The sequence below is a fragment of the Salvelinus alpinus genome, chromosome 11 (assembly GCF_045679555.1).
Source record: "Salvelinus alpinus chromosome 11, SLU_Salpinus.1, whole genome shotgun sequence".
In the NCBI taxonomy this organism is placed as follows: domain Eukaryota; kingdom Metazoa; phylum Chordata; class Actinopteri; order Salmoniformes; family Salmonidae; genus Salvelinus; species Salvelinus alpinus.
The window spans coordinates 5,682,849-5,701,759 of NC_092096.1; the positions used below are offsets into that span (position 1 = coordinate 5,682,849).

At 47.7% G+C, this 18,911-nt stretch overlaps 1 protein-coding gene across 3 annotated transcripts in view; it reads left to right on the top strand.

The window, feature by feature from the left end:
* Nucleotides 1-18,911, top strand: part of cd9b (CD9 molecule b) — a 46,240-nt gene that overhangs the window by 13,795 nt on the left and 13,534 nt on the right. The window contains exon 1 of one of the 3 annotated variants that reach the window (XM_071331600.1): nt 1,942-2,247. The exons of 1 other annotated variant lie outside the window; for it this stretch is intronic. In XM_071331600.1, the coding sequence (XP_071187701.1) occupies nt 2,182-2,247 (66 nt within the window). In that variant the 5' untranslated portion in view covers nt 1,942-2,181. Of the gene's footprint in view, nt 1-1,941; nt 2,248-3,429; nt 3,475-18,911 lie in introns of those variants that run through there. One more of the 3 variants, XM_071331601.1, reaches the window with a different exon arrangement.

The window sequence follows — 18,911 nt, forward strand, 5'->3', positions numbered from 1 at the left end:
ACCATGTTATTGACTTGTTTATTGTTTACTCCATGTGTAACTCTGTGTTGTCTGTTCACACTGCTATGCTTTATCTTGGCCAGGTCGCAGTTGCAAATGAGAACTTGTTCTCAACTAGCCTACCTGGTTAAATAAAGGTGAAATAAAAAAATAAATAAATGTGATGGTCTGGTCCAATAGAAACAAGGCCTTCATCACTATGTAATTGTCTGGTCCAATAGAAACAAGGCCTTTATCTCTATGTGATGGTCTGGTCCAATAGAAACAAGGCCTTCATCTCCATGTGACCGTCTGGTCCAATAGACTACAGCCGGTCCATTTCACAATAGTTATTCCTTCTAAACACCTTTTTGGGTGGATTCTTGTTGTTTGGTTGACTGTTTGAACAGTCACTGAGATTATATGTGGTCATCAATGCAAAATAGACTTCTTGGATGAGTAGCCCACAGTGCATTCTGGGACCAAAAGGCTTCTCCACAGTTTTTACCCCCATAAGACTCCTGAACAGTTCATCAAATGGCTACCCGGACTATTGGCATTCACTTTCTTATTTACTGTTGTTTTAATTTCTTTACTTATCTATTGTTCACCTAATACCTTTTTTTTAACTTACAAATTGCACTTTTGGTTAGAGACTCAGACTCCTTAACTTTTTCCACATGTTGTTACGTTACAGCCTCATTCTAAAATTGATTCAGTCGAAGACCAAACAAACACGTAACAAAACACCGGGTAGAAACCCAAAACAAAGGAGCGAGGAGGACCTGGAATAAATAACACACGATGATTATCACACGGGACCAGAATAAATAACACACGATGATTAACACAATGATTAACACACGGGACCAGAATAAATAACACACGATGACTATCACACGGGACGAGACCCGTAATCATCTGAGCAATCCACAAGGACACGATGATTAACACACGGGACCAGAATAAATAACACACGATGATTAACACACGGGACCAGAATAAATAACACACGATGATTAACACACGGGACCAGACCCGTAATCATCTGAGCAATCCACAAGGGCACGATGATTAACACACGGGACGAGACCCGTAATCATCTGAGCAATCCACAAGGGCACGAAAACCCAAAACACACAGCACAGGTACTCACACGCACCAACGGACATTACAACAATAATGGACAGCCTAATGGAAACCAAAGGGCACACTTATACAAGTACTAATCAGTGGGACTAGGGGACATACTAATCAGTGGGACTAGGGGACATACTAATCAGTGGGACTAGGGGACATACTAATCAGTGGGACTAGGGGACAGACTAATCAGTGGGACTAGGGGACATACTAATCAGTGGGACTAGGGGACATACTAATCAGTGGGACTAGGGGACAGACTAATCAGTGGGACTAGGGGACAGACTAATCAGTGGGACTAGGGGACATACTAATCAGTGGGACTAGGGGACATACTAATCAGTGGGACTAGGGGACATACTAATCAGTGGGACTAGGGGACATACTAATCAGTGGGACTAGGGGACAGACTAATCAGTGGGACTAGGGGACATACTAATCAGTGGGACTAGGAGACAGACTAATCAGTGGGACTAGGGGACAGACTAATCAGTGGGACTAGGGGACATACTAATCAGTGGGACAGGTAGGACTAGGGGACAGGTGTGCTTGATGAACGTTCCGGAGGGATCCGTGATAATGAGGCTGTAACGTAACAAAATGTGGAAAAGGTCAAGGGGTCTGAATACTTTCCGAAAGGCACTATCTAGTCTAAAGATCAGGTCAAGGAACCAAGCGAAACCCTGCCCCCACGGCTGAGGAAGGAATGATACGTCTCCACTTTCAGGAAGTAAAAAAGGTAAGATGAATGCAGGTACGAGGAACGACAACACTCAGAATCTTGCGTCTGCGTAGAAGCTTGTTGTAGGCTTTAGGGCCCCTCCCTTCCTGCTTGACTGACTGACAAAGAACAAGTGAGGTTGGAGGGTGTGACTCAGGAATTCTCCACAGACCTCGCTCCCTCGCGCTCTTTCACTCACTCTCTTTGTCTCTAAATAAGAAGCGGGAACCGTCGGTTTTAACTCTGTGACTAGACTTCTCTGGGAAGCGTTGGTTTTAACTCTGTGACTAGACTTGTCTGGGATATTTCTCTCCAGCACCAAACCTGTGTTGTATTTTACCATGGGAGTCGTAGGAGGAATCAAATGCATCAAATACCTGATGTTTATGTTTAACTTCCTGTTCTGGGTAAGTGCTCTGAGATATCTCATATTCTCTCTACTGAGTGGTTAGAGCCTAGTGGTTAGTATGGGGGGGCAGGTAGCCTAGTGGTTAGTATGGGGGGGCAGGTAGCCTAGTGGTTAGTATGGGGTGGCAGGTAGCCTAGTGGTTAGTATGGGGTGGCAGGTAGCCTAGTGGTTAGTATGGGGGGGCAGGTAGCCTAGTGGTTAGTATGGGGGGGCAGGTAGCCTAGTGGTTAGTATGGGGGGGCAGGTAGCCTAGTGGTTAGTATGTTTATGTTTAACTTCCTGTTCTGGGTAAGTGCTCTGAGATGTCTCCCTTCTGTCTCATATTCTCTCTACTGACTCCACTCTTACCTGAGCCTGGGGGGGCAGGTAGCCTAGTGGTTAGTATGGGGGGGCAGGTAGCCTAGCGGTTAGAGCCTAGTGGTTAGTATGGGGGGGCAGGTAGCCTAGTGGTTAGAGCCTAGTGGTTAGTATGGGGGGCAGGTAGCCTAGCGGTTAGTATGGGGGGGCAGGTAGCCTAGTGGTTAGTATGGGGGGGCAGGTAGCCTAGTGGTTAGTATGGGGGGGCAGGTAACCTAGCGGTTAGTATGGGGGGGCAGGTAGCCTAGTGGTTAGTATGGGGGGGCAGGTAACCTAGCGGTTAGTATGGGGGGGCAGGTAGCCTAGTGGTTAGTATGGGGTGGCAGGTAGCCTAGTGGTTAGAGCCTAGTGGTTAGTATGGGGGGGCAGGTAGCCTAGTGGTTTGTATGGGGGGGCAGGTAACCTAGCGGTTAGTATGGGGGGGCAGGTAGCCTAGTGGTTAGTATGGGGGGGCAGGTAGCCTAGTGGTTAGTATGTTTATGTTTAACTTCCTGTTCTGGGTAAGTGCTCTGAGATATCTCCCTTCTGTCTCATATTCTCTCTACTGACTCCACTCTTACCTGAGCCTGGGGGGGCAGGTAGCCTAGTGGTTAGTATGGGGGGGCAGGTAGCCTAGCGGTTAGTATGGGGGGGCAGGTAGCCTAGTGGTTAGTATGGGGGGGCAGGTAGCCTAGTGGTTAGAGCCTAGTGGTTAGTATGGGGGGGCAGGTAGCCTAGCGGTTAGTATGGGGGGGCAGGTAGCCTAGTGGTTAGTATGGGGGGGCAGGTAGCCTAGTGGTTAGTATGGGGGGGCAGGTAGCCTAGTGGTTAGTATGGGGGGGCAGGTAGCCTAGTGGTTAGTATGTTTATGTTTAACTTCCTGTTCTGGGTAAGTGCTCTGAGATATCTCCCTTCTGTCTCATATTCTCTCTACTGAGTCCACTCTTACCTGAGCCTGGGGGGGCAGGTAGCCTAGCGGTTAGAGCGTTGAGCCAGTAACTGGAAGGTTGCTGGCTCGAATCCCCGAGCTGACAAGATAAAAATCTGTCGTTCTGCCCCTGAACAAAGCAGTTAACTCACTGTTCCCCGGTAAAGGACGTCATTGTAAATCAGAATTTCGTCACAACTTCCTTGCCTAGTTAAAAAAAAAAAGACCCTCTCTCTTTTGTCACATTCTCTCTTCTCTTTTACAATGTTATCAGCATTTTGGTGGTCAGCTGTTTGTTGGTCATAGTGAGAAAAGAGGATGATTAACACAGAGAAGCTAAACCAGACTGGGGGACTGTCTGGTTGTTGGTCATAGTGAGAAAAGAGGATGATTAACACAGAGAAGCTAAACCAGACTGGGGGACTGTCTGGTTGTTTCCCTTGGCTGGTAAGGTATCCCTGAGATACACTCTCGCTGACTGTGTGATATATCATCCAGGCTGGTAAGGTATCCCTGAGATACACTCTCTCTGACTGTGTGTGATATATCATCCAGGCTGGTAAGGTATCCCTGAGATACTCTCTCTCTGACTGTGTGTCATATATCATCCAGGCTGGTAAGGTATCCCTGAGATACTCTCTCTCTGACTGTGTGTGATATATCATCCAGGCTGGTAAGGTATCCCTGAGATACTCTCTCTCTGACTGTGTGTCATATATCATCCAGGCTGGTAAGGTATCCCTGAGATACACTCTCTCTGACTGTGTGTGATATATCATCCAGGCTGGTAAGGTATCCCTGAGATACTCTCTCTCTGACTGTGTGTCATATATCATCCAGGTTGGTAAGGTATCCCTGAGATACACTCTCTCTGACTGTGTGTCATATATCATCCAGGCTGGTAAGGTATCCCTGAGATACACTCTCTCTGACTGTGTGTCATATATCATCCAGGCTGGTAAGGTATCCCTGAGATACACTCTCTCTGACTGTGTGTGATATATCATCCAGGCTGGTAAGGTATCCCTGAGACACTCTCTCTCTGACTGTGTGTCATATATCATCCAGGCTGGTAAGGTATCCCTGAGATACACTCTCTCTGACTGTGTGATATATCATCCAGGCTGGTAAGGTATCCCTGAGATACACTCTCTCTGACTGTGTGATATATCATCCAGGCTGGTAAGGTATCCCTGAGATACACTCTCTCTGACTGTGTGTCATATATCATCCAGGCTGGTAAGGTATCCCTGAGATACACTCTCTCTGACTGTGTGTCATATATCATCCAGGCTGGTAAGGTATCCCTGAGATACACTCTCTCTGACTGTGTGTCATATATCATCCAGGCTGGTAAGGTATCCCTGAGATACACTCTCTCTGACTGTGTGTCATATATCATCCAGGCTGGTAAGGTATCCCTGAGATACACTCTCTCTGCCTGTGTGATATATCATCCAGGCTGGTAAGGTATCCCTGAGATACACTCTCTCTGACTGTGTGTCATATATCATCCAGGCTGGTAAGGTATCCCTGAGATACACTCTCTCTGCCTGTGTGATATATCATCCAGGCTGGTAAGGTATCCCTGAGATACTCTCTCTCTGACTGTGTGTGATATATCATCCAGGCTGGTAAGGTATCCCTGAGATACACTCTCTCTGACTGTGTGTGATATATCATCCAGGCTGGTAAGGTATCCCTGAGATACACTCTCTGACTGTGTGTCATATATCATCCAGGCTGGTAAGGTATCCCTGAGACACTCTCTCTGACTGTGTGTGATATATCATCCAGGCTGGTAAGGTATCCCTGAGATACACTCTCTCTGACTGTGTGTGATATATCATCCAGGCTGGTAAGGTATCCCTGAGATACACTCTCTCTGACTGTGTGTCATATATCATCCAGGCTGGTAAGGTATCCCTGAGACACTCTCTCTGACTGTGTGTGATATATCATCCAGGTTGGTAAGGTATCCCTGAGATACACTCTCTCTGACTTTGTGTCATATATCATCCAGGCTGGTAAGGTATCCCTGAGATACACTCTCTCTGACTGTGTGTGATATATCATCCAGGTAGCTGTCTTATGTTACTATATTAATACTTTAAAAAAATATATATGTTTATTATTTTCCAATAATAAAAATATGAAACAAGACAGCAGTACAAACATTGACATTCATTGTACTGTTGAATGGGATGGCCAATTTAGAGGACAAAACAGAACTTAACTCACACACACAATAAAACTAAATCCTATTATGTGGTACACGTATATGAAGACAGCAAATAGTCATTACAAGAAGTGTAGTTAAACCCAAAATAAATACTGAGTGGATTACAGCACAGAGTAGCAGCAGATCGTCAGCCCAGTTATGAAGGGGGACTAGACCATTTATCCAGTATCGGCACAGAGTAGCAGCAGATCGTCAGCCCAGTTATGAATGGGGACTAGACCATTTATCCAGAATCGGCTGACATGTTTTGTAAAACATTGGGCTTCTATTGGAGGTATTGTATCTTTTCCATATGTATTACATTCCCTAAATCCTATAAACACATTTCAAAGGCAGGTACAAAATTGCAATATGAGCCTTTTGGCTAATAGAGTACAAACAGAGACAGCTTCCCCTCCTGGTTATTCCCATCAACTGTACCAAACAGAGAGACAGCTTTCCCTTCCTGGTTATTCCCATCAACTGTACCAAACAGAGAGACAGCTTCCCTTCCTGGTTATTCCCTTCAACTGTACCAAACAGAGAGACAGCTTTCCCCTCCTGGTTATTCCCATCAACTGTAACCAAACAGAGAGACAGCTTCCCTTCCTGGTTATTCCCATCAACTGTACCAAACAGAGAGACAGCTTTCCCTTCCTGGTTATTCCCATCAACTGTACCAAACAGAGAGACAGCTTCCCTTCCTGGTTATTCCCTTCAACTGTACCAAACAGAGAGACAGCTTTCCCCTCCTGGTTATTCCCATCAACTGTACCAAACAGAGAGACAGCTTTCCCTTCCTGGTTATTCCCTTCAACTGTACCAAACAGAGAGACAGCTTCCCTTCCTGGTTATTCCCATCAACTGTACCAAACAGAGAGACAGCTTTCCCTTCCTGGTTATTCCCTTCAACTGTACCAAACAGAAAGACAGCTTTCCCTTCCTGGTTATTCCCATCAACTGTACCAAACAGAGAGACAGCTTTCCCTTCCTGGTTATTCCCTTCAACTGTACCAAACAGAGAGACAGCTTTCCCTCCTGGTTATTCCCATCAACTGTACCAAACAGAGAGACAGCTTTCCCTTCCTGGTTATTCCCATCAACTGTACCAAACAGAGAGACAGCTTCCCCTCCTAGTTATTCCCATCAACTGTACCAAACAGAGAAACAGCTTCCCTTCCTGGTTATTCCCATCAACTGTACCAAACAGAGAGACAGCTTTCCCTTCCTGGTTATTCCCTTCAACTGTACCAAACAGAGAGACAGCTTTCCCTTCCTGGTTATTCCCATCAACTGTACCAAACAGAGAGACAGCTTTCCCTTCCTGGTTATTCCCTTCAACTGTACCAAACAGAGAGACAGCTTTCCCTCCTGGTTATTCCCATCAACTGTACCAAACAGAGAGACAGCTTTCCCTTCCTGGTTATTCCCATCAACTGTACCAAACAGAGAGACAGCTTCCCCTCCTAGTTATTCCCATCAACTGTACCAAACAGAGAAACAGCTTCCCTTCCTGGTTATTCCCATCAACTGTAACCAAACAGAGAGACAGCTTTCCCTTCCTGGTTATTCCCATCAACTGTACCAAACAGAGAGACAGCTTCCCTTCCTGGTTATTCCCATCAACTGTAACCAAACAGAGAGACAGCTTTCCCTTCCTGGTTATTCCCATCAACTGTACCAAACAGAGAGACAGCTTCCCTTCCTGGTTATTCCCATCAACTGTACCAAACAGAGAGACAGCTTTCCCTTCCTGGTTATTCCCATCAACTGTACCAAACAGAGAGACAGCTTCCCCTCCTGGTTATTCCCATCAACTGTACCAAACAGAGAGACAGCTTCCCCTCCTGGTTATTCCCATCAACTGTACCAAACAGAGAGACAGCTTTCCCCTCCTGGTTATTCCCATCAACTGTACCAAACAGAGAGACAGCTTTCCCTTCCTGGTTATTCCCATCAACTGTACCAAACAGAGAAACAGCTTCCCTTCCTGGTTATTCCCATCAACTGTACCAAACAGAGAGACAACTTTCCCCTCCTGGTTATTCCCATCAACTGTACCAAACAGAGAGACAGCTTCCCCTCCTGGTTATTCCCATCAACTGTACCAAACAGAGAGACAGCTTTCCCTTCCTGGTTATTCCCATCAACTGTACCAAACAGAGAGACAGCTTCCCCTCCTGGTTATTCCCATCAACTGTACCAAACAGAGAGACAGCTTTCCCTTCCTGGTTATTCCCATCAACTGTACCAAACAGAGAGACAGCTTCCCTTCCTGGTTATTCCCATCAACTGTACCAAACAGAGCGATCAATGGGTCTGGGGCTAGAACTGTATCGAAGGCTTTAGATAAGTCATCAAAAATGAGAGCCCAGTAAGCCTGTAACTTAGGACATGTCCAAGTGCGTCAACGTCCCCTCATCCTGCTCGCACCTCTCACACAGTGGTGAGGTGTCCGGGAATATTTTATGCCGTTTCACTTTTGAGTAGTGTAACCTGTGTATCACCTTAAACTGATCAAGGTTGTGTCTGGCATTCACTGAACTGTGGTTTATATTCCTGAGAGCTTCTACCCAGTCCTCATCTGAGAGCTTCTACCCAGTCCTCATCTGAGAGCTTCTACCCAGTCCTCATCTGAGAGCTTCTACCCAGTCCTCATCTGAGAGCTTCTACCCAGTCCTCATCTGAGAGTTTCTACCCAGTCCTCATCTGAGAGCTTCTACCCAGTCCTCATCTGAGAGCTTCTACACGGTCCTCATCTGAGAGCTTCTACCCAGTCCTCATCTGAGAGCTTCTACCCAGTCCCTCATCTGGGAGCTTCTACCCAGTCCTCATCTGAGAGCTTCTACCCAGTCCTCATCTGAGAGCTTCTACCCAGTCCTCATCTGAGAGCTTCTACCCAGTCCTCATCTGAGAGCTTCTACCCAGTCCTCATCTGAGAGCTTCTACCCAGTCCTCATCTGAGAGCTTCTACCCAGTCCTCATCTGGGAGCTTCTACCCAGTCCTCATCTGAGAGCTTCTACCCAGTCCTCATCTGAGAGCTTCTACCCAGTCCTCATCTGAGAGCTTCTACCCAGTCCTCATCTGAGAGCTTCTACCCAGTCCTCATCTGAGAGCTTCCACCCAGTCCTCATCTGGGAGCTTCTACCCAGTCCTCATCTGGGAGCTTCTACCCAGTCCTCATCTGAGAGCTTCTACCCAGTCCTCATCTGAGAGCTTCTACCCAGTCCTCATCTGAGAGCTTCTACCCAGTCCTCATCTGAGAGCTTCTACCCAGTCCTCATCTGAGAGCTTCTACCCGGTCCTCATCTGAGAGCTTCTACCCAGTCCTCATCTGAGAGCTTCTACCCAGTCCTCATCTGAGAGCTTCTACCCAGTCATCATCTGAGAGCTTCTACCCAGTCCTCATCTGAGAGCTTCTACCCAGTCCTCATCTGGGAGCTTCTACCCAGTCCTCATCTGGGAGCTTCTACCCGGTCCTCATCTGGGAGCTTCTACCCAGTCCTCATCTGAGAGCGTCCACCCAGTCCTCATCTGAGATTTCTGAACCAAGTTCCTGCTCCCAAGCCCTTTTAATAGTGTCTGTGGATACCTCTATGTGGGCCTGTAGCACATCATACAGTCTAGTGACCGACCCTTTTGAAAGGGGATGCACAAGGATCAGGCTATCTAATGTAGGATACTTTGGCTTAATGCCATTCTGTGGGACATGTGTCCTTTAAGAAATTCCTGATTTGGAGGAATCTGAAAATGTGTTGTTTGCATGTTAAACTTACCCTGTAATAGTTGAAATGAAGCTAACTGACCATCTATGTATAAATTACCAATGTGAGCCCCTTCTCCCTCCACTGTGAAAACACCACATCATCCAATGCAGGGTGGAAAGCATGATTCAGGCTAATCGGGCTGTCAGTGTATACAGTGGGTGTGTTCAGAAAATACCTCATCTGTTTCCAGATCCTAAAAGTATGACAAATGACTGGGGTAGAGTCCTCAGTGGCTTTTTTCACATATGCTGGACTATTAACAAGTGCAGGGAGTGAGGAACGTTGACAGGAGGCTCAATCAAAAGCCATGAAGGCATATCCTTCTGTCTCATCGCAGGTAAACTTTCCCTCCAGAAAGACACAATGTTCAGATTAGCAGCCCAATAATACTGAAAACCCTGAAGTGGTTCAAATTTACCAGAGATTCCAAATGATATCCTAGCCGATCCAACTCTTGTGCATTCTCCGATGCCCCGTACCACGAGAATAAACCGCGCCAGAACTTTTCCAATTTCCAGGATCGTCGCGAGTCACTGGGGACATAATTGGATTGCGAGACGCCCCTCTTAATTGGTCTTAACCTGCTTGTAATGGAGGAATTGGTTTTATGCATTACCACAAGGGAGATGTTTAGTTTACCGAAAATACAGCACCCTGTCCAATATGTTGGTAGGTAGAGACAGGCTTTATCACCACAGATCCAATAACGATCAGTAAATGTTGCCGAGCCAAATTGACGAGGAGAACGATCGTCAGTTTCCGCATCAATAATGGTGTGGCCCACCCCCAGTCTAATGGGGTTTCCGCATCAATAATGGTGTGGACCACCCCCAGTCTAATGGGGTTTCCACATCAATAATGGTGTGGCCCACCCCCAGTCTAATGGGGTTTCCACATCAATAATGGTGTGGCCCACCCCCAGTCTAATGGGGTTTCCACATCAATAATGGTGTGGCCCACCCCCAGTCTAATGGGGTTTCCGCATCAATAATGGTGTGGCCCACCCCCAGTCTAATGGGGTTTCCACATCAATAATGGTGTGGCCCACCCCCAGTCTAATGGGGTTTCCACATCAATAATGGTGTGGCCCACCCCCAGTCTAATGGGGTTTCCACATCAATAATGGTGTGGCCCACCCCCAGTCTAATGGGGTTTCTGTATCAATAATGGTGTGGCCCTCCCCCAGTCTAATGGGGTTTCTGTATCAATAATGGTGTGGCCCACCCCCAGTCTAATGGGGTTTCCACATCAATAATGGTGTGGCCCTCCCCCAGTCTAATGGGGTTTCTGTATCAATAATGGTGTGGCCCACCCCCAGTCTAATGGGGTTTCTGCATCAATAATGGTGTGGCCCTCCCCCAGTCTAATGGGGTTTCTGTAACAATAATGGTGTGGCCCACCCCCAGTCTAATGGGGTTTCTGCATCAATAATGGTGTGGCCCTCCCCCAGTCTAATGGGGTTTCTGTATCAATAATGGTGTGGCCCTCCCCCAGTCTAATGGGGTTTCCAGAGCTGCATGTTCCCTTCTTCCAGCTACATCCTACTGGGAAAACACTATAATTAACACGTTCCCTTCTTCCAGCTACATCCTACTGGGAAAACACTATAATTAACACATGTTGACATTCCCAGATAGGATTCTGGGGCGGCAGGGTAGCCTAGTGGTTAGAGCGTTGGACTAGTAACCGAAAGGTTGCAAGTTCAAATCCCCGAGCTGACAAGGTACAAATCTGTCGTTCTGCCCCTGAACAGGCAGTTAACCCACTGTTCCTAGGCCGTCATTGAAAATAAGAATTTGTTCTTAACTGACTTGCCTGGTTAAATAAAGGTAAAAAAAAAATATTGCTTGGGTTGTGACAATGACAGGTTCTGAATGGGGTTCGCCGGGGTTGGACTCGAATAGGTTCTGGTACACGGGATCTAGGTTCTAAGATGATTCTACTGCACCAATGTGAACAATCAAATCCTCCTCGTAAATCTTTTGTTGATGACAAATGACCATTAATGCATTTCTCCCTCAGTGTTCTACCTAGTGATGGTTGAGCCCCTGTGTTCTCATTGGACAAGAGCACTTCTAGTGCACATAGAGTGTCTTTAATGCTGACCTCTACTGAATACTGTAAGAATGGGGAGATGGCTGAATGGGGAGATGGCTGAATGGGGAGATGGCTGAATGGGGAGATGGCTGGAAGGGGAGATGGCTGAATGGGGAGATGGCTGAATGGGGAGATGGCTGAATGGGGAGATGGCTGAATGGGGAGATGGCTGAATGGGGAGATCGCTGAATGGGGAGATGGCTGAATGGGGAGATGGCTGAATGGGGAAATGGCTGAATGGAGAGATGGCTGAATGGGGAGGTCGCTGAATGGGGAGATGGCTGAATGGGGAGATGGCTGAATGGGGAGATGGCTGAATGGGGGGATCGCTGAATGGGGAGATGGCTGAATGGGGAGATGGCTGAATGGGGAGATCGCTGAATGGGGAGATGGCTGAATGGGGAGATGGCTGAATGGGGAGATGGCTGAATGGGGGGATGGCTGAATGGGGAGATCGCTGAATGGGGAGATCGCTGAATGGGGAGATCGCTGAATGGGGAGACCGCTGAATGGGGAGACGGCTGAATGGGGAGATGGCTGAATGGGGAGATGGCTGAATGGGGAGATCGCTGAATGGGGAAACAAGCTCCATACATAACAGGAGGTATTTCCTAACATCAGTTCTTTACTGTATAGTTAAGCAGTGACCACCAAGTGTTTCCCTCGTGGTTCCTACTGTGATGCTGATCCAGTGGATGTATGGACCTTCTGCTTCCTCCGGTACTGGAGCGGTTATTGTTTACTGGACTCGTGTCCTGAGCCTGCCGTTGGCTGGAGCTGGACTGGCTGTTATTTAAGTCCCGCCATGGGACTGAACGTTCATCAGTCGAGTCAATACCATTTTGTCCTTCTTCCAGGACCGGTTGTCCTTGAGTCACTGTCCATATTGCAACTGTAATGAGAAGGCTCAAGACAAGAGCAAGAAACATGATGCGTAGAGTCTGGGCCTGATCCTCCCACGGCCATCTAGTCGATGACTTCCGGCGTCCCTCCGTCCTCAGGGTCTGGTGGGCAGTATGGCACCTTCCTGCAGTGGCTGGCGTGGATCCAAGTAGACCTCTCAGCTACGCCAACAGCAGTGGGGGTAATCAGCATCACCTGGTATGGTCCAGTCCACCTCTGCTGGTTCCAATGCTTTGGTCTCATGTCTTTCACCACCAGCCAGTCACCTGGTTGCAGTTTGTGCAGGATCCCCACCAGAGGCTGGAGCAGAGCCGCTTTCACTCTGGGGAAAATAGCCTTCAGAACATTGTTTAGAGCAGTACAATAACTTACCATGTCATCGTCACAGCCCATCAGTGTCAGCTTGTTCTGTGGGAAGGGGGAATTGATCATCCTCATTGGTCTACCTGTCAGAACCTCATGAGGAGCCAATCCAGTGGTTCTGTGGGGCCGCCCTCGCATGTACATCAGAGCCAGGGGCATCACAGTGACCCAGGAAAGACCTCTCTGCCATAAGCTTCACCATCTTAGATTTTAGGGTCCGACTAGCGCGTTCAGCTAAACCGCCGGATTGCGGCCTAAAGCTACAATGGGTCCTGAGGTCTATCTGCAGACTCTCAGACAAGTTCTGTATCACCAGGTTTACAAAGTGGGAGCCATTGTCGCTGGTTACTTTAGATGGTAACCCTCACCTTGGGATGATCTCCCTGAGGAGGTTCTTGGCTACTGCTACAGCAGTGGAATGTGGACATGGGAAAGCCTCTACCCACTTGGAGAAGGCATCCACTATCACCAGACAATATTTTGGATGAGCCGGCAGTGGCATGGGAATCCCTCTTCCCATGTTGTTAGTCATACAAATCACACATTCTGCACAGAATTGTTCAGCAAACACAGAAAACCCAGGTGCAAACCAAAATGTATTTACAACATCAACAACTCCCCCCTTTGACACATGACCCCTACCATGTGACAACTTAGCTAAGTAGGGGAAACATGTGGTGAGACTGGTAGCCCAGCCGGGCCCAGACAGAGTTTCTGCACCTGGTCATATGTACATAGTCGTTTCCACTTCCTCAACTCAACAGGAACCACAGAGGATTGCAAGTCAGAGATATCAGTGAGAGAGAAGAGGTTATGATCAGGAAGTAAAACCATCTGTAACACAGGGGCCTCCACGGAGACAGCTGCTGCCTTAGCTGCCAAGTCAGCCATAGCATTACCTTTGGCGACAGGGTCGGAAGAGTTAGCATGAGCAAGGCACTTACAAACAGCAACTTCAGAAGGGAGCAAAATAGCCTTTAGCAAGTTATCAACAAGTTTTGAATGAGAGATTGTCTTACCAGAGGAGGTCAGGAAGCTGCGCTGTTTCCAACAGCGCGTACCTCACCAAAGGCCTATCTGCTATCTGTATAGATAGTAGCAGACTGGCCTTTAGACTGGCCTTCAGACTGGCCTTCAGACTGGCCTTCAGACTGGCCTTCAGACTGGCCTTCAGACTGGCCTTTAGACTGGCCTTCAGACTGGCCTTCAGACTGGCCTTTAGACTGGCCTTCAGACTGGCCTTCAGACTGGCCTTCAGACTGGCCTTCAGACTGGCCTTTAGACTGGCCTTTAGACTGGCCTTCAGACTGGCCTTCAGACTGGCCTTTAGATAATATTCAAGCTCTAGTGAATGCAAGAGTTCTGCTGCTTGGGCTGAAAGGTGGGAGGGTAATTAAGAAGAAGAACATTCTGATAATGTAGCAGTGGAGCTGGTGTTGGATGGACTGTCATTCTGATAATGCAGCAGTGGAGCTGGTGTTAGATGGACTGTCATTCTGATAATGCAGCAGTGGAGCTGGTGTTAGATGGACTGTCATTCTGATAATGCAGCAGTCCAGCTGGTGTTATATGGACTGTCATTCTGATAATGCAGCAGTCCAGCTGGTGTTAGATGGACTGTCATTCTGATAATGCAGCAGTCCAGCTGGTGTTAGATGGACTGTCATTCTGATAATGGAGCAGTGGAGCTGGTGTTAGATGGACTGTCATTCTGATAATGCAGCAGTGAAGCTGGTGTTAGATGGACTGTCATTCTGATAATGGAGCAGTGGAGCTGGTGTTAGATGGACTGTCATTCTGATAATGCAGCAGTCCAGCTGGTGTTATATGGACTGTCATTCTGATAATGGAGCAGTGGAGCTGGTGTTAGATGGACTGTCATTCTGATAATGCAGCAGTCCAGCTGGTGTTATATGGACTGTCATTCTGATAATGGAGCAGTGGAGCTGGTGTTAGATGGACTGTCATTCTGATAATGCAGCAGTCCAGCTGGTGTTAGATGGACTGTCATTCTGATAATGCAGCAGTGGAGCTGGTGTTAGATGGACTGTCATTCTGATAATGGAGCAGTGGAGCTGGTGTTAGGTGGACTGTCATTCTGATAATGGAGCAGTGGAGCTGGTGTTAGATGGACTGTCATTCTGATAATGGAGCAGTGGAGCTGGTGTTAGATGGACTGTCATTCTGATAATGGAGCAGTGGAGCTGGTGTTAGATGGACTGTCATTCTGATAATGGAGCAGTGGAGCTGGTGTTAGATGGACTGTCATTCTGATAATGGAGCAGTGGAGCTGGTGTTAGATGGACTGTCATTCTGATAATGGAGCAGTGGAGCTGGTGTTAGATGGACTGTCATTCTGATAATGGAGCAGTGGAGCTGGTGTTAGATGGACTGTCATTCTGATAATGGAGGAGTGGAGCTGGTGTTAGATGGTCTGTCATTCTGATAATGGAGGAGTGGAGCTGGTGTTAGATGGACTGTCATTCTGATAATGGAGCAGTGGAGCTGGTGTTAGATGGACTGTCATTCTGATAATGGAGCAGTGGAGCTGGTGTTAGATGGCCTGCCATTATGATAATGGAGCAGTGGAGCTGGTGTTAGATGGGCTGTCATTCTGATAATGGAGCAGTGGAGCTGGTGTTAGATGGACTGTCATTCTGATAATGCAACAGTGGAGCTGGTGTTAGATGGGCTGTCATTCTGATAATGGAGCAGTGGAGCTGGTGTTAGATGGACTGTCATTCTGATAATGCAACAGTGGAGCTGGTGTTAGATGGACTGTCATTCTGATAATGCAGCAGTGGAGCTGGTGTTGGATGGACTGTCATTCTGATAATGGAGCAGTGGAGCTGGTGTTAGATGGGCTGTCATTCTGATAATGCAGCAGTGGAGCTGGTGTTAGATGGACTGTCATTCTGATAATGCAGCAGTGGAGCTGGTGTTAGATGGACTGTCATTCTGATAATGGAGCAGTGGAGCTGGTGTTAGATGGACTGTCATTCTGATAATGTAGCAGTGGAGCTGGTGTTAGATGGACTGTCATTCTGATAATGCAGCAGTCCAGCTGGTGTTAGATGGGCTGTCTTTGCCTGTGAAATAAGAGCATGAGGCACGTGTACAATCAAATCAAATCAAATGTATTTATATAGCCCTTCTTACATCAGCTGATATCTCAAAGTGCTGTACAGAAACCCAGCCTAAAACCCCAAACAGCAAGCAATGCAGGTGTAGAAGCACGGTGGCTAGGAAAAACTTCCTAGAAAGGCCTAGGAAGAAACCTAGAGAGGAACCAGGCTATGAGGGGTGGCCAGTCCTCTTCTGGCTGTGCCGGGTGGAGATTATAACAGAACATGGCCAAGATGTTCAAATGTTCATAAATGACCAGCATGGTCAAATAATAATAATCACAGTAGTTGTCGAGGGTGCAGCACCTCAGCACCTCAGGAGTAAATGTCAGTTGGCTTTTCATAGCCGATCATTAAGAGTATCTCTACCGCTCCTTCTGTCTCTAGAGAGTTGAAAACAGCAGGTCTGGGACAGGTAGCACCTCCGGTGGACAGGTCAGGGTTCCATAGCCGCGGGCAGAACAGTGAGTTCACACATGGCAACAATGTCTGCAGAAGCCATCACAGCTGCAGTAGCAGCAGCCACAGCTCTCAAACAACAAACCAGACCTCTGGCCACACTGTCCAGCTGTTTGGAATAATACCCAACCGCTGCTTTCCTCTATGATCCTGTGTTAAAACAGACGACATAAAACCACTTTTCTCACAAACAAAGAGGTTAAAAGGTTTAGAATGGTCAGGGAGTCCCAAACAGGGAGAAGTCGTCATGAGTTGTTCCAGTCAGAGCAGTCAGTCCCTCTGGTGTCCACTTCATTCGGTCATTCGTAGCCATTTTGTGGCCATAAATAAGGTCAACAAGTGACTGCACCACCTCAGCATAGTCAGGTAACCACGCCCTACAATACCCTGCCATACCAGTCAATGACATCATGTGTTGTTTAGTAACCGGCTGTGGGACGGAGAGAATAGCCTGTATCCTCTCTTTACCCAGCTGCCTGCCATTGGGAGTGATGTCATGGCCCAGATACTGTCTGTGAAACCAACTGTAACTTCTTCTTTGAAACTTTGTGGCCATTCTCAGCCAGAAATATCAACAGAGCCCGAGTATCAGTTTCACAGGTTTCCATTGAGCTGGAGCACAACAACAAATCATCCACATACTGAATCAGAGTGCTGCCCTCAGGGGGTATAAAACCCTCCAGATTTTGCGCTAAAGCTGCCGGAAAAAATAGCGGTGGATTCCACGTAACCCATTGGAGTCACAGTCCACGTAAATCTCTTACGGAGAAACGTGAAGGCAAACCAGAACTGAGATTCTGGTGCCACAGGAATACTGAAAAATGCATTAGTCAAATCAATCACAGAGAACCACTCTGCTGTGGGTGGTACCGCCCCCAACAGAGTAGTACCATTAGGAACCACCGGGGCAAAAACTGCATCGTTCACAGGCCTTAAGTCCTGGACCAATCTCCAATCACCTGAAGGTTTTCTAACAGGCAAGATAGGGGTGTTACAGGGTGATTCTGGACAGGGAGTTAAAGCACCATTAGCTAACAGGGATGCATGAACAGGAGTAATACCTGCTATTGCCTCCCTACTGAGTGGATACTCTAGATGGGCACCTCGTTATCAACATCCCATAATACCAGTCACAAAACTCAGACATTAACATACATTGCTTCCCCCCCTTCCTCCTCTTCCTCATGAATGACAGTTAAACCGGTTCGGCCACATGTTGTGTTGATGCCCAGTTTACACAGGAGGTCCCTGCCCATCAGATTGACAGGACAGTGGTCAGAGTAGTTGATGTTGACACTTCTCCTCACAAAAGGAGACAGGCAGAGGCAAAGTTACCTGCTCCCTGAATGGGAGGCCTGAAGCCCCTACAGCTTTGACTGTCTCACCAGACATGGGAGGTGTTACCTGCTCCCTGAATGGGAGGCCTGAAGCCCCTACAGCTTTGACTATTTCACCAGACATGGGAGGTTTTGTCATAGCCTTGCAGTTAATCACAGACATAGCAGCCCCAGTATCAACAGGAAATATTAGTGACTCACCATCGACGCAAGCCTCTCGGAAAGGGTGTGACACTTTAAAAACAAATGCTCTTGTTGCTCTGAGGATTTTAACTGTCTCCTCATCCTGTCAATACACCTCCTCCTGTTACTGTCTCCTCATCACGTCAATACACCTCCTCCTGTCCCTGTCTCCTCATCATGTCAATAGACCTCCTCCTGTCCCTGTCTCCTCATCATGTCAGTACACCTCCTCCTGTCCCTGTCTCCTCATCACGTCAATACACCTCCTCCTGTCCCTGTCTCCTCATCATGTCAGTACACCTCCTCCTGTCCCTGTCTCCTCATCACGTCAATACACCTCCTCCTGTCCCTGTCTCCTCATCATGTCAATACACCTGTCACTGTCTCCTCATCCTGTCAATACACCTCCTCCTGTCCCTGTCTCCTCATCCTGTCAATACACCTCCTCCTGTCCCTGTCTCCTCATCCTGTCAATACACCTCCTCCTGTCCCTGTCTCCTCATCCTGTCAATACACCTCCTCCTGTCCCTGTCTCCTCATCACGTCAATACTCCTCCTCCTGTCCCTGTCTCCTCATCACATCAATACTCCTCCTCCTGTGCCTGTCTCCTCATCACGTCAATACTCCTCCTCCTGTCCCTGTCTCCTCATCACATCAATACACCTCCTCCTGTCCCTGTCTCCTCATCCTGTCAATACTCCTCCTCCTGTCCCTGTCTCCTCAACATGTCAATACACCTCCTCCTGTCCCTGTCTTCACAACATGTCAATACTCCTCCTCCTGTCCCTGTCTCCTCATCACGTCAATACACCTCCTCCTGTCCCTGTCTCCTCATCCTGTCAATACACCTCCTCCTGTCCCTGTCTCCTCATCACGTCAATACACCTCCTCCTGTCCCTGTCTCCTCATCCTGTCAATACACCTCCTCCTGTCCCTGTCTC